Source organism: Anguilla anguilla, chromosome 8 (genome assembly GCF_013347855.1).
Source record: "Anguilla anguilla isolate fAngAng1 chromosome 8, fAngAng1.pri, whole genome shotgun sequence".
In the NCBI taxonomy this organism is placed as follows: Eukaryota; Metazoa; Chordata; class Actinopteri; order Anguilliformes; family Anguillidae; genus Anguilla; species Anguilla anguilla.
Window position 1 is genome coordinate 50896528 of NC_049208.1, and position 16197 is coordinate 50912724.

The 16197-nt window shown below is 40.6% G+C and overlaps 2 protein-coding genes across 2 annotated transcripts in view; both read right to left on the reverse strand.

Moving 5' to 3' along the window:
- Positions 1–15741, reverse strand: part of LOC118233748 — a 67170-nt gene extending 51429 nt beyond the window's left edge. Inside the window, exons 1-5 of the mRNA XM_035429651.1 lie at positions 15564–15741; positions 3630–3695; positions 1232–1357; positions 894–983; positions 78–149 (exon numbers count right to left, since the gene is read on the reverse strand). Coding sequence (XP_035285542.1) covers positions 78–149; positions 894–983; positions 1232–1357; positions 3630–3695; positions 15564–15639 — 430 coding nt within the window. The 5' untranslated portion in view covers positions 15640–15741. The remainder of the gene's footprint in view (positions 1–77; positions 150–893; positions 984–1231; positions 1358–3629; positions 3696–15563) is intronic.
- On the reverse strand, positions 5873–9962 carry illr2 (immune-related, lectin-like receptor 2). Its single transcript, XM_035429666.1, has 4 exons — positions 9682–9962; positions 8240–8391; positions 7718–7830; positions 5873–6778 (listed from the first exon to the last, which is right to left on the reverse strand). The coding sequence occupies exons 2-4, from the start codon at positions 8387–8389 to the stop codon at positions 6583–6585; spliced, it is 459 nt and encodes a 152-aa protein (XP_035285557.1). The 5' UTR covers positions 8390–8391; positions 9682–9962; the 3' UTR covers positions 5873–6582.
- Positions 15742–16197: the final 456 nt, after the last annotated feature.

Here is a 16197-nt window from a genome sequence, read left to right on the forward strand (position 1 = left end):
CTTACTAAGACACTTTGTGTTTTTATTTTATAAATAAAAAATAAAAAGTTAATAAAATGTAGCATCAGTTCTCTTACCTCGATAAGCAGAGAGTGTTTCTGATGCATTTCTGTGTCTCACTTGCAGTTCCTCCAACTTTCTTTCAGTTCCTGAGTCATATAAAGAGGAATATTATTCACCATAACTCAGATTTTTCGTAAGTCTTTATTTTTGTAGATCTATTGCAAATATTTAGACATATATATCAATGCATCCATCCATTATCTATACCTGCTTATCCTGAGCAGGGTCGCAGGGGGTGCTGGAGCCTATCCCAGCATGCATTGGGCGAGAGGCAGGAATACACCCTGGACAGGCTGCCAATCTTTTGAGCAATTTAGAGTCTCCAATTAGCTCACCTGCATGTCTTTGGACTGTGGGAGGACACCGGAGTACCCGGAGGAAACCCACGCGGACACGCCCAATGCATGCTGGGATAAGCTCCAGCACCCCCAGCAACCCTGCTCAGGATAAGCGGGTATAGATAATGGATGGATGGATTTATATATATATATATATATATATATATATATATATATATATAGGAGGCATGGCGGTTCAGTGGGTAGCACTGGTCATATAAACACTGGTCTTGTATGTCGTCTGGAAGGCAATGGATAGGACATTCTGCACCACTAAAGGAAAATGAACAATGTGCCTTTCTATTAGCTTTTCCCAAGTGACCCGTGAGCCTTTCCCTCTCCAAGATCTACCCCTCAAATAGTATGTTAAGAACTGAAGTTTATAGATGTACAGTATTCTTGTTAAATTAAGTTTGGCCGTTTAAAAGTTAGGCGTATGTGTGCTTCTTCACATGTATGCATTCAGCCACAAGTCTGCGGTTTCAGACTGACCTGCTAGCCTCTGCTCCACAGAAGACAGAGAGATGGAGAGTTCCCTGTTCTCCTCCTCCAGGGCATCCGATCTGTTGCTTTTCTGAACGTCTGTGGCAGGAAGGCAGATTTAAGAAATGGTGGAAATTTGAATTAGAAGATTTATATTTACCGTTGTTTGGCTCCAAAACTTAATGTTGTAGTCTAATGAAACTTAAATTGTGTGATACCATCTGTAATGAGAATTATTATTATTATTATTGTTGTTGTTGTTGTTGTTTTTTTAAGTATTATAGTAGTGGCTCAGAGGAGGGTTACTCTGGTAAGAAGGTGACTAGAGGGAAGCTGGTGACACTCACACAGGATCCCCAGGGCAGTGAGACCACCCAGCAGAGCGAGGCAGAGTACAGCTAGCAGGGCCAGGCTGCACCTGCGGGTGGCGCCACTGTTCTCTGCTGCCGAAAGAGGAGAGGAGCCTGTGTGTTCTGTACACAACAAAGAGGAGGCATGCATTACAGCCAGTAAACATGAGTTATATATCAATGTTACACCAGGTAAATCAATCAATCAATCAATCAAACAATCAATCAATCAATCTACCTACCTACCTACCTCCAGTACATGGGGTGCTGGAGCCTATCCCAGTGTGCATTAAGCGAGAGGCAGGAATACATCCTGGACAGGACGTCAATCTTTCGCAGGACACACACACCATTCACTCACCATTCACCCACGCACTCATACCTATGGGCAATTTAGAGCCCCATTTAGTTTGCCTGCATGTCTTTGGACCGTGTGAGCCGGGGAGGAAACCCCAGTGCCCAGAGGAAACCCATGCGGACACGGGGAGGACTCCACACAGACAGCCCCAGACCGGGACTTCTTGCTGTGCGGCAACAGTGCTACCCACTGCATCACCGTACAGTCCTAGTTTAAATTAGTATTCTTGATATCAAGAATTGAAATTCAACTAGTTAAAATTAGAATTCTTGATATCAGCAACTGACTTTTAACTAGTTAAAATTGGAAATTTAAATTTTTAACTAGTTAATATTCAATTATTGATGTCAAGAATTCCTGTTTCAACTAATTAAAATTCAATTGTTGATATCAAGAATAACAATTTTAACTAGTTAAAAATCAATTCTCAATATCAAGAGTAGAAAGGAAAGACGTAATTGCAACTCTGAGAGCATGAAACCTGTTTGCAGGTTCAGTTCGGCATTTCAAAGTTATAATTATGGGCCAAAGGTATAATCATAAAGGAACTCCACAATTACTTGCACAGTGTTCCACTCTCAAGGGGATTTTGTAGAATATTTTTTCTGTGTTTTTCTTATTTTGCTTCTTGGTCCTTTAAAAATGTTACTCTGCCTACACTGACACGTGTCAATGAAGCTCAGTAACATTAGAACTATTTGAAATTCAATTTTTGATATCAATAATACTTATTTTAACAAGTTAAAACTGAATTGTCGACATCAGGAATTCAAATGATTTCTTGTTAAAATTGAATTCTTGATATCAAGCATTTTTAATTGTAACTAGTTAAAATTGAATTCTTGATATCAAGCATTTGAATTAGAATGAGTTAAAACTGAATTTTTGATATCAAACCCAAGTTGAATAAAAGCTCAAACGACTTTGCCGTGTGTTTTACAATGCTTGCCTTGTAGATTTGACGGTACCCTCTTCACTAACCCTGCACACAGCCATGAGTCACAAAGGCACACTCATGATCTGGCTAATTGCCCGTCCAGACCATGCCGTAACAAAGTGAGAAAACGCTTAAGAACACCATGCGTCTGCTACTTTTCCAGCCTTGCCTGTTTCCACCGGTCAAAAAGTCTTGAAGGTTATACATCTGTCATAAAAAATAACAGGTCTGCCTACCCCAAAACTTTTTCCCTGTAATCCTGAAGCAGTATCGGGGAAAACCCAAGCCGTTGACCTGGACCACCCGTTAAATTACTGTTTTGCCAAACTGTCCTCCGGGCCAAAGTACAGGTGGCTGTGCGGTGAAACAAAATAGGTTTCAGCTGAAGTTTCAGCCAAATTTGTCAAAAGATTTTAAACAGTTAATGGAACAAAGTTTCTAACCCAGTGTTTCTCAATATGCTGTATGTTGTAAATTAAATGACAACATTATCATTTCTGAGCACCTGTTGAAGTTTATTGTATCAATGTTGGACAAGTCACCATGCAAGAGGTGTGAAAGATATGTCCTTTCGGCGGGCAAAATAATATATATTTTTTATAATATCAATTTTTATTATTTTGTTTAATAAATCAGACTATATTGATCCCAGTGAGGATTCATTATTACATCTACAGAAGACATAAAGCACTCAAAGTCTGTTATTAATATAGACATAAGATATAAAACAATGAACACAGAATAACATCACAATCGTGCTGTTTGCTTTTAATAGTAACAGCAGTACAGAAGTGCATCACTGGAACCTGTAGTGCTTGTTATTTACTCGAAAATTTCTACTAAAACTTGTTATATGGTTTCTGTTGGATCAAACTTTTTGTGTGCTAAAATTCATAAATTGCACAAAATATAACATATAGCATATTTGAGCCCAGAGGATATGTCATGAAATAATTACTGAAAATGTTTATTTTCAATGTGGTCCTCCATGGAAACGAATAAACTATTTTTTGAAAATGAAGAACAGCATCTGTCTCTCTGTAAACGTCGTAAATAAAGTGAACTAAGGGAGTTCTGATGCATATACTGAATATACTAACCGACAGGGCAGTTCTGTTTCTCTCCTGACTCCTGCTCAGCAGCATTGGCATAGATATCCTGATCTCCTGTGGAAGAAAGAGAGATTTTGAACCCTTCGATTTGTAAGATCACAAATACGTGATTAGAAAGTTCTTAACTGAACATTCTAATGCTGCTGTAACAATTGCCACTGGTGATGGACAGCGATGAGATCTAGAACACTGACTGAAAATTTCAAAAATATATTTCACAAAACCAACCGCAGGTTTCATTTTTAGAGCAGCACAGCAAAGTTTCTAAAACACATCTCACAACCACAATCCACCTACTCATGCTGTAGCCCTTCACATTAAAGCACACACATTTCCTGCGTTCGGCATCTGTGTGATAGAAGGAAGGTCAAACAGGGTAACACAAGGAAAGTGAATAACTGTGAAAGTGCGCTGGCAGTTTGACAGCAAGTTTGAAGAAACGGGCCTCTTTCTCGGTCCATTAAATATAATGCACTGTTACTTGACGATATATAAAGGAAAGCTGATTAAAAAGTAATTAAAGATAAGATGTGAAGAAGTTAGTATTAATTTTAGAGGGGTTCCCCTGGGTTATAAAATAAATGCTATGCTCACAGTCCTGAACTCCGGTAGGATACGCAGTACATAACATGACTGTGACAACTGAACTAATTTGGTACATAACTACATAAGTAGTTTTTGAAAGAGTGACTGAGAGATTTTATTCCAAGTCACCTACACAGTAAGACAATGGCATAAAATGACTGTTGAAGGAGACTAAATATTGCTGAACTGTTTGTTGTCTAACTTTTTGGGTTTGAATGCTACCTGATCTCTGTGAGGAGAGGTACCCAGAACCAAGCCACAGGAGCGGACCAAGCACAGACATCAGCTGTATTCCCTCAAAGAATTAGAGTAGAGCAGAAGAGAAAGTCTATGCAGTCGTTCCCTGCACTTGGAACTGTACTTCCCTCTAGGGTATTCAACACACTTGCTCCTGGTTTTGGTTATACACTTTGCTGTACGTCGCTCTGGATAAGCGCGTCTGCCAAATGCCTGTAATGTAATGTAAAGAAAGGTCTCACCTTTGAAGAGATCTGCCGCTTGCCTCTTCTCCAGGTGAGAGAACACTATTTCAGCGTTGCCGTAGACATTGTCCATCTCACATACTCAGCAGGGCGGACACTGAAGTGAGGAAAGCTGTCTGTACTGAGCTGCGCTGAACAAAGAAAAAAAAAAAAAAACATCTGTGTAGTAGATCCTGAGAATAATGAATGCACTGGACAATAGAGGGCGCCAAACACTCACAGTCAGGTGTTTAGCAGATTCTGTGAATAGTGAACACAGTGAACGCTAGAGGGCGCAAAACACTCACAGTGAAGCACCGCGGTGCTCATTTTCCCTGACCTTCTGAGGTCAGAGCAGAGAGCAAGTGGCAGAAAATCACAATAGAGATAGACGCTCCCTCATCTGCTTCCACATTCAGCCTGTCTGACCCGGGGAGCCTGGAGATCCTGCCATTTCAGGCAATGTTCAATTTTTAAAGCTCTCAAATAACTGCTAAAGCAGCTTTTGTTTTTATACAAAACTACCCATTTGGATTGGGTGGTTCTATTTGAAACCAGGTTGTTGGGTGATCTCTGGATTCAGTGTAGTTTTCAGTCATTGTTGTCATGGATAATTGCTTATTTAGCTCCTGTTGAACACGGCTTGTTTTGGCACATCTTTCGGCACCTTCTGTGCTGCCCAGCGCTGACGGGGTTAAAGTCGTTAACCTCTCCACTGACACGCACACATAGTCTGAGCCGGGCGTATGCGCCTGTGGGAATTAGCAACAGGCCCAAGAGCTCTGATTTAATCCAGATGGTCCCCCATTACTTCTGGATTCTGGTCAAAGCACATATTTATAATTTATATTTGTGTCTTGGTTCAAATACTAAGTGCAACACAAGTATTGTGTTATAAATGTTATAGAACTTGAAGTGCTGTTATTCTTCAGATTTATATGGAAACAGCACCCTCTTTTGGTAAAGTACAGCATGCACGCACACACACAAATATTATTATTATTATTAGTGTTCTTATTATTATTATAATTATTATATAATGGAATATTTAATTAGAGACATTCACATTTTTAAATTAATGAAAATCTTAGTGCATGGGATCCCTGGGGAAAGATACTCTAACCATAAACACTGAATTTATGACCGCAAAGCCAGTAAAAAAATAAAATAAACAGAGGCATAGAAAACACACAACACTAGAGGGCGCCAGACACTCATCACAGGCATCATGTCCCTTCAGCATGTAGGTGACCTCCTCATTTATTTACACCTTTAGCTGTACATGACCCAAGAAGTCTGGACATACTACAGTTTAGGGCAGATTTGACATATTTAAAAACATACAGTAACTTTCATAAAGAAGCAAAATGATTTGTACATAACTGCCAATATAAAACTATACCACAGGACACATCAGGGAGTCCACAGGTACATTTACAGCACTTAATTACTATGGATATTACAAACAGTACCCACAGCACAAAATCTGCAGACACAACAAATGCTAGAAATACAAATGATACAAGAGGCACTTATGGAAACATCCAGAATTACATAACATGAGTTTAACAGACTTTCTCATCCAGAGTGACCCACAGGCACACAATGCAAATGGCACACTGGCAAAATAGCTCAGATAGTATAAAACCGAAAATTTAAATGTTATCAATGTGCTTAAAACGCATACATTTCAAGCATATACATTTTTTTAAAACATACAATAATTTTCATAGGAAAGCACAGCTTTAGAAAAATGACCACTGCACTGACAAAAAATGGTTAGCCTGCTGATGTATTCATGGAAATATATAAATATGAACTTTAAAACACTGACAGCATATTACTCTTTTTATAAGTCTAAGTGGTTCCGAGGATATGGCTACTGATTAGCCACCTCAGGGCGAAACAAGATATTCTGGACCTGCTTCGTTCAAATTCGTGGCAGTTTCACAGACAAATTTTTTCATGTTTCGACAAGAAGCGTCGAACCAGGAAGTGTGGTTTCCGTTGTGGTCCCCCAGAGCTGCGCAGTCTTCTCCGAACGGGTCCCCTGCGCCCATCCAGTTGTCCGGCTCCTTTGACCACCAGTACCTGCAGGGGGGCAGAGAGACACGTGGTAATCTGCCCCAGCAGGGGCAACTGCAGCCCCACAGACCTGAGCCATCAACCATGACTCCTCCTTTCAGTCCAGCTCCTACTGTCCTTCTCTTATATTGTCTTCTCTCTTGCTGTTACAGAGCTGCAGGGTAGCTGGTAATGGTTTTTGCAATTAGCAGTTAGCAACTACTTCACACATGCATACATACACACACACAGAAACACATGCACACACACACACACACAAGCAAGAACAAAATTGAAAATAAACTGAATAACAGCACAACGTGCACAGCCTTTGGTTCTCCTGGGGCGAGAGTGTATCCCTCTGGTTTAGAATGTCCAGCATGTCCCACCTATTTATTTTACTTTACATTATTTTTATCCTGATACTGTATTTAACAGTAATTCCCATAAACTGAATGTTAATGCATAGGTCAATTTAAAGCATCTGTCAGTGGTACTAAAAAAAAAATAATAAAAAAAAATCCTGAAGTGTAGGAATTCTGTTGAGTCTCTGCTGGGGCAGGAGTTGGCGACCATTCCTGGATAGCTACAGGATCTGCTGGTTTTTGTTGTTACCCTGTGCTCAGCTGATTAAATAAGGCAAGCGGTTACACAGATAACGCACCTCACCTGGAGGGTATTGGACAAAGCAGGATTTCTGAGTTAGCTGGATAACTGCGCTGAGTGAAACCTGGAACAGCTATTTTTACTTCAGTCCATGTTCCAGGTTTGGGAGGGTTCCGGGTTTTACTCAGAGCAGTTCTCCAGCTAACCTGGTAATCCTGCTTCGTGAAACTGGGCCCTGGTTTCTCAGGGCTGATCCGGTCGCTGATTTTAAGGTGAAAACAAACACCAGCAGACCCTGCAGCTCTCCAGGACCAGGGCTGTAGACCCCTGCATTAGGGGAATTATGCACAGGGGCCTTACTGGGTTCCGCTTCTGTCAAGAGGCGTACCGTCCACCCAGACCCACTGTCCCTCTGTGTCCCGGTCGCTCAGCCCAATCCAGTGCGTCTCACTAATCCTGGACGACACAAAATTCTGCTCAACGAAAAAGAGGAATGAAGAGATTAACTCAAAAAATATCTGAACAGTGCCAAGTGGGTCGAAACAAATATCTCCAAAGCTTATTGATCACCAAGGCTTTCACACAGAATTCTGACGCAATGCGATTTCAACTCGTTCTGCCTTCATGCAACGCTTGCCTTGTGATGAAAACAAAGCAGGGCTATACAACAGTGCATTTTCATTATTTATAAAATTAAAAAATGTACCTTTACCAGAGAAGCTTAAAAACAATAAGTGTCAAAATGTTGACATTCCCTCTGCCCTGTTCCATCAAACTGTATCACTCACAAGACACAATTAACTGAGAACACGACATGATTCTGTCACTGTCACATGACACATGATAGTCCTGATCCTGATTGGCCAGGTCCTTTTCCTTCACCTGTTCTTGTTGGTTGTTTATGATGACCAGATGTGCCCCCTTCGAGGTGCAGTACTCCTGACTTTGAGACCAGTTCATCTTCTCAGTGGAGAAGAAGTAACACTTTCCCTGGTGTATTCTCCATCCAGTGAGGCATGCACATCCGTCCATAGCTGTGTGTGATATAGAGACAAGGGGCCAGAGATCAATACGGTACAGTGGCATCTGCTAACATTACATTACAGGCATTTAGCAGATGCTCTTATCCAGAGCGACTTAGATTGTAATCAGTTATGCAGCTAGATATATACGGGAGCAATGCAGGTTAAGTACCTTGCTCAAGGGTACAACTACAGGGTCCTACCAGGGAATCAAACCTGCGACCTTTAGGTTACAAGGCCAACTCCTTAGCTATTATACTACACTGTCACACTTTAGGCATAACATTATGTATATTCTCTACATTAAATAAAGATAACCTCTGCTTGCTGCGATACACAAATGCGGTGTCCGAGTTTACAGCGGTGTTCGTCTGTTTCCTGTGTCAGGGCATTTCCTCTAAGCTTCTCAGTTCTCAAAAGGGCACAGTGCCTTTCTGAATAGTTGAAAAAAAATTTAACCTTTTTTTTCCCATTCAGAGTGGCCACACAAAAAAAAAGGTGTTAACTGAGGCCCATTATCCCATTTTGTCATTAAGACTGGTGAAAATGGGTTTAAATAAACCAAAAAGAATGAAATATTTAAAAGGAAACATAGTTTAAGTAATTTATTATGAAAACTGTAACTCTTCAAAAATATGGAAATAAAAAGGCTATAGTGTAACCTCCACAAAGTAAATAAAGTAATTAACAAAAATAAAATAAAACAAAAAACTAAGCGTAGGTCTCTCCCCTATGTTACCACAAACACATGAAGCAAATTCTGTCTATAAGCCTACAAGACTTCCTACCAAAAAGTGCAAAAGAAACAAAAATCCAAATTCATAAGGGTATACGATTAGGTTGTATTGTCACCTTCAAATGAATGGGGCCTTGACTAACAAGGGGCCTCAAAAAATATTTGAGTACAGGATTTTCTGGCCCAATGTGAGACCTTTTCATGGAGCCAAAATCCCTGGTGGCACCTCTGTTCCCCAGTAAAAACTTCCCCCTGCCCACAAGTAGTCTCCACTTCGTCAAGAGGAAACACAGACCAGAATGTCTACTGGCGCACCATGGTCACCACCATTACAACCTTTTCCCAGCAATTCTCCCAATTAAGTACTAACCAGGCTGCTGGCTATGATGACCATTTGTGAGTACATACTTCTGAGCAACGTAAAATCATTTGCTACATTTCTAATGCTACTTTAATAAAAATTAACACTCATAATTTGTAGTTTTTTGTCATACACATCAGAGCTCAATTCACATGATGGAACAAAAAATTACCCCTTTAGACTCTGATTTCTGATAAAAACTCACCATTGTAATGGGAAATAGTTTTCAACAGATCTGTATGCTTGACTTGCAGCTCCTCCAGATTTCTCTTTATGTCTGATGCAGGAGAGAACAGAGAGTCTGTGTGCCCTCACACTCAAATTAGCGAAGAACAGTGAATGTTTTTTACTGTCTTATCAAAAGAACAAGTTTGCACAGTCGGTGAACAAATGTTTGAAGCTTCGGCCAAAATGCAGCTCTATCCAAGAGGTCAAAAGGCCAGGACTTGGGCATGGTCCATAGGGTGGCCGAGCTACATACAAGCGCCCCCATGCGGCAGGGAGGTCCACCCCATTCATGGAAGCTTCTAACCTGTGATCTCTCCTCTACCTGTTATCCTTTTTGGTATATACCTATCTGAATCCATATATATGTACTGTAGCACAGGTATCATCAAAGTTTGCATGGGTGCAAATGAACCTGAAAGTAGCTTATCAAGAAGTCTGAGTTTGCCATTCTGTCAACGCAAAGACATGTACGGGCATTTAGGCTGCTGTCTGTTGGAGGCAGTGCATGGGTTGTTTAAAATGAGTCACCGCAAATGCTCCAGTGCCGCACTCGATAAAGTGCACATGTGATGCTATTTCAGCCAATACAACACCTTAATGACAACTTTGTGGTTGGCATCTTTGTTTTGTGCGAGTTCGAAGGTGCAAAAACCCCAGGCACTGGTCTACAGAGATGTGAAAAAAAAGGTGATGTGGTCAGATGAGTCATCCTTCAGCATGTCTTTGTGGGTGAGTGCACGTGTGGCACTGAATGATTGCCTCCTACAGTGAGGGGGTCTGGTGGCTCTGTTATGCTGTGGGAGGCATGATTTGGATCCACTTGTCCCATTAGAGAGAAGGGCCACTGCAAATTAATGCAAAGCTATTCTGAGTTGATCACATTTATCCTATCATTTCTATCCTGACGGGAGTGGTATCTTCCAGGACGACAATGCCCCCATACACTGGGCACGAGGGGTCACTGAATGGTTTGATTTGGTTTGAGTATTAAGATGATCTAAATCACATGCTATGGCCTTCGCAGTCACCAGATCTCAACCCAGATGAACACCTGTGGGAAATTATGGGGCCAACCTCTTAGACAGCGCTCTCCACCACCGCCACCAAAACACCAAATTAAGAAATCTTGACAAAGAATGTTCCAACCCCCCCAGCGGACTTCCAGAGACTTGTAGTATCTATGCCACGATGCATTGAAGCTTCTCTGGCAGCTCGTGGTTGCCCAACACCTTACTAAGACACTTCGTGTTTTTATTTTATAAATAAAAAATAAAAAGTTAATAAAATGTAGCATCAGTTCTCTTACCTCGATAAGCAGAGAGTGTTTCTGACGCATTTCTGTGTCTCACTTGCAGTTCCTCTAACTTTCTTTCGGTTCCTGAGTCATATAAAGAGGAATATTATTCACCATAACTCAGATTTTTCATAAGTCTGTATTTTTGTAGATCTATTGCAAATATTTAGACATATATATCAATCCATCCATCCATTATCTATACCTGCTTATCCTGAGCAGGGTCGCAGGGGGTGCTGGAGCCTATCCCAGCATGCATTGGGCGAGAGGCAGGAATACACCCTGGACAGGCTGCCAATCTTTTGAGCAATTTAGAGCCTCCAATTAGCTCACCTGCATGTCTTTGGACTGTGGGAGGACACCGGAGTACCCGGAGGAAACCCACGCGGACACGCCCAATGCATGCTGGGATAAGCTCCAGCACCCCCAGCAACCCTGCTCAGGATAAGCGGGTATAGATAATGGATTGATGGATTGATATATATATAGGAGGCATGGCGGTTCAGTGCGTAGCACTGGTCATATAAACACCGGTCTTGTATGTGGTCTGGAAGGCAATGGATAGGACATTCTGCACCACTAAACGAAAATGAACGATGTGCCTTTCTATTAGCTTTTCCCAAGTGACACGTGAGCCTTTCCGTCTCCAAGATCTACCCCTCAAATAGTACGTTAAGAACTGAAGTTTATAGATGTACAGTATTCTTGTTAAATTAAGTTTGGCGGTTTAAAAGTTAGGCGTATGTGTGCTTCTTCACATGTATGCATTCAGCCACAAGTCTGCGGTTTCAGACTGACCTGCTAGCCTCTGCTCCACAGAAGACAGAGAGATGGAGAGTTCCCTGTTCTCCTCCTCCAGGGCGTCCGATCGGTTGCTTTTCTGAACGTCTGTGGCAGGAAGGCAGATTTAAGAAATGGTGGGAATTTGAATTAGAAGATTTATATTTACTGTTGTTTCGCTCCAAAACTTAACGTTGTCATTAAATGAAACTTAAATCTGTAATGAGAATTATTATTATTATTATTATTATTGTTGTTGTTGTTGTTGTTGTATTATAGTAGTGGCTCAGAGGAGGGTTAGCCTGGTAAGAAGGTGACTAGAGAGAAGCTGGTGACACTCACACAGGATCCCCAGAGCAGTAAGACCACCCAGCAGAGCAAGGCAGAGTACAGCTAGCAGGGCCAGGCTGCACCTGCAGGGGGCGCCACCTTTCCCATCTGCAGAAAGAGGAGAGGAGTCTGTGTGTTCTGTACACAACAACCCGGAGGTATGACTTAATCTCAGTGTGATATCATTATCAACTGCCATAGTGAAGTTTACTCTCGGCATTACAGCCAGTAAACATGACTTTTATCTGAATATTACACCAGATCTATCTATCTATCTATCTATCTATCTATCTATCTATCTATCTATCTATCTATCTATCTATCTGTCTGTCTGCCTGTCTGTCTGTCTATCTATCTATCTCTCTATCTCTATCTGATTCAATAGTCTAAATCCTTCCAAAATTAAGATGATATTTATTTTGCATCAAATCCTCATGTTAGTTAAGCTGTATAAAGCAGTATTCAGCAGAAATAAAAAAAAAAGTCATTCTATTAGGTTTCACGATATCAAACATTTCAAAATTGAGGACAATCAGGTAATGCCAGAAATGTTTAGTCTTGAGATAAATCATCCTCTGATAAAATTTTACACATTGGTAGGCAGAATCATGAACAGTGGAGTTTATTAGAGGATGAAAAGTGGTAGCTGGTAGATGGTGTGCATTTGGAAAGTGGAAAAAGGTGTTTTTATGGAAAGCCATTTAAAGTTTTATTCAACTCTTCTTTTTTGATATTAAGAATTGAATTTTAACTAGTTAAAATTATTCATCCATCCATCCATCTATCCATTATCTATACTGGCAGGGTTACAGGAGGTGCTGGAGCCTATCCTAGTGTGCACTGGGTGAGAGTCAGCAATACACCCTGGACATGCCGGCAATCTATAGCAGGACACTCTCACCATTCACCCACACACTCATGCCTATGGGCAATTTAGAGTCCCCAATTAGTCTACCTGCATGTCTTTGGACTGTAGGAGGAAACTGGAGTACCCAGAGGAAACCCATGTGGACACAGGGAGAACTCCACACAGAAAGGCCCAGACTGGGACTTCTTGCTGTGAGGTAACAGTGCTACCCACTGCATCACCGTACCATCCTAATTAAAATTAGTATTCTTGATATCAAGAATTGAAATTCAACTAGTTAAAATTAGTATTCTTGATATCAGCAATTGAATTTTAACTAGTTAAAATGGGACATTTAAATTTTAACTAGTTAATATTCAATTGCTGATATCAAGAATAACATTTTTAACTAGTTAAAATTCAATTCTCAATATCAGGAGTAGAAGGGCATGACGTAAATGCAACCCTGAGAGCATGTAGGCTGTTTAGCTCGGCATGTGAAAGTTATAATTATGGGCCAAAGGTATAATCATAAAGCAACTACACACTTTCTTGCAGATTGTTCCACTCTCCAGAGGACATTGTGGAATATGTTTTCTGTGTTTTTCTTATTTTGGTGCTTGGTCCTTTAAGGATGTTACTCTGCCTGTACTGATACATGTCAATGAAGCTCATTAACATTAGAACTATTTGAAATTCAATTATTGATATCAAGAATACTTATTTTAACAAGTTAAAATGGAATTGTTGACATCAGGAATTCAAATTATTTCTTTTAAAATTGAATTCTTGATATCAAGCATTTTAAATTGTAACTAGTTAAAATTGAATTCTTGATATCAAGCATTTGAATTATAACTAGTTAAAATTGAATTCTTGATATGAAAAACACGTTGAATAAAAGCTCAAACGATTTTGCCATGTGTTTTACAATGCTTGCCTTGTAGATTTGACGGTACCCTCTTCACTAACCCTGCACACAGCCATGAGTCACAAAGGCACACTCATGCTCTGGCTAATTGCCCGTCCAGACCATGCCGTAACAAAGTGAGAAAACGCTTAAGAACACCATGCGTCTGCTACTTTTCCAGCCTCGCCTGTTTCCACCGGTCAAAAAGTCTTGACGGTCATACATCTGTCACAAAAAATAACAGGTCTGCCTGCCACAAACCTTTTTCCCTGTAATCCTGAAGGAGTATCGGGGAAAAACCAAACCGTAGCTTTTGACCTGGACCACCCATTAAATTACTGTTTTGCCAAACTGTCCTCTGGACCAAAGTACAGGTGACTGCGCGGTGAAACAAAATAGGTTTCAGCTGAAGTTTCAGCCAAATTTGTCAAAAGATTTTAAACAGTTAATGTAACAAAGTTTCTAACCCAATGTTGGTCAGTATGCTGTATGGTGTAAACTAAATGACAACATTATCGTTTCTGAGCACCTGTTGAAGTTTATTGTATCAGTGTTGGACAAGTCACCATGCAAGAGGTGTGAAAGGTTTATCTTCTCGGAGGGCAAAATAGTATTTTTTATAATATCAATTTTTATTATTTTGTATAATAAATCAGACTATATTGATCCTGTCATTTTTACATCTACAGAAGACATAAAGCACTCAAAGTCTGTTATTAATATAGACTTAAGATATAATGAACGCAGAATAACATCACAATCGTGCTGTTTGCATTTAATAGTAACAGCAGTACAGAAGTGCATCACTGGAACCTGTAGTGCTTGTTATTTACTCGAAAATCGAAGAATTACTAAAACACATCTCACAACCACAATCCATCTACTCTTGCTGTAGCCCTTCACAGTAAAGCACACACATTTCCTGTGGTCGGCATCTGCGTGATAGAAGGAAGGCCAAACAGGGCAACACAAGGAAAGTGAATAACTGTGAAAGTGCGCTGGCAGTTTGACAGCGAGTTTGAAGAAACGGGCCTCTTTCTCGGCCCATTAAATATAATACACTGTTACTTGACGATAAATAAAGGAAAGCTGATTAAAAAGTAATTACAGATAAGATGTGAAGAAGTTAGTATTCATTTTAGAGGGGTTCCCCTGGGTTATAAAATAAATGCTATGCTCACAGTCCTGAACTCCAGTAGGATATGCAGTACACTATTTTGAGACATAAAATGACTGTGATTGAACTAATTTACAAAAAGAGCAACACACTGACAGAGGTAGTTTTTTAAAGAGTGATTGGGAGATTTTTTTCGAATTCACCTACGCAGTAAGATAATGGCGTGAAATGACTGTTGAACGAGACTAAATCTTGCTGAAAGTATAAGTGTTTGCTGTTTAACATTTTGGGTTTGAACGCTACCTGCGTAAGCTCTGATTTATGAGCGGAAAGGTACCCAGAACCAAGCCACAGGAGCGGACCAAGCACAGACAACAGCTATATTCCCTCAAAGAATTAGAGTAGAGCAGAAGAGAAAGTCTATGCTGTCGTTCCCTGCACTTGGAACTGTACTTCCCTGTAGGGTATTCAACACACTTGCTCCTGGTTTTGGTTATACACTTTGTTGTACGTCGCTCTGGATAAGCAAGTCTGCCAAATGCCTGTAATGTAATGTAATGTAATGTAAAGAAAGGTCTCACCTTTGAAGAGATCTGCCGCTTGCCTCTTCTCCAGGTGAGAGAACACTATTTCTGCGTTGCCGTAGACATTGTCCATCTCACATACTCGGCAGGGAGACACTGAAGTGAGGAAAGCTGCCTGTTCTGAGCTGTGCTGAATGGGGAAAAAAACCGCTTGATTAACATGACGGGGTGTCAGTGAAGGCAAACCCCCCCCCCCCCCCCGCTACGTGACTACAAACACAGAGGAAGTGGTGACATGTTCTCGCCAGTCAGAAAATTTGAAAAATAAACGAGGAAACCGCAGCTATAAATAGTCAGCGCTACTGGTACCTAATGGGAAGACCGAAAGCAGTCATTTGAGGACGTGCAGTTTATACAGAAGTGATCCTCAAACTCATGCTGAAAAAAAATCATTTTAGAGATTTTCACTGCTGTTAAACTCAGGATATTTTTTTTTAAATTTCACCCTGAGAAGAATGGGAGGGTTATACAGAATGTGTTTTCCCAGCTCTGTGGGTGACCCACCCTCTCAAGCTGAGGAATTCAGTATTCCAGACCAGGGCTGCCCAACACGGCTGCTGCAGGTTTTCATTTCAACTGTAATTTTGCACACCAGGTTCTACTAATTAGCGGCTCAACGAGGTCTATAGCT

What these genes read in the sequence shown, in the direction of transcription:
- illr2 (XM_035429666.1), bottom strand. Translation starts at nt 8,389, where the DNA reads ATGGACGGATGTGCATGCCTCACTGGATGGAGAATACACCAGGGAAAG. An exon ending in TAAACAACCAACAAGAACAG is followed by an intron (nt 7,831 to 8,239) that starts GTGAAGGAAAAG and finishes TTCGTTGAGCAG; the next exon opens with AATTTTGTGTCGTCCAGGAT. An exon ending in CTTGACAGAAGCGGAACCCA is followed by an intron (nt 6,779 to 7,717) that starts GTAAGGCCCCTG and finishes GCCCCCCTGCAG; the next exon opens with GTACTGGTGGTCAAAGGAGC.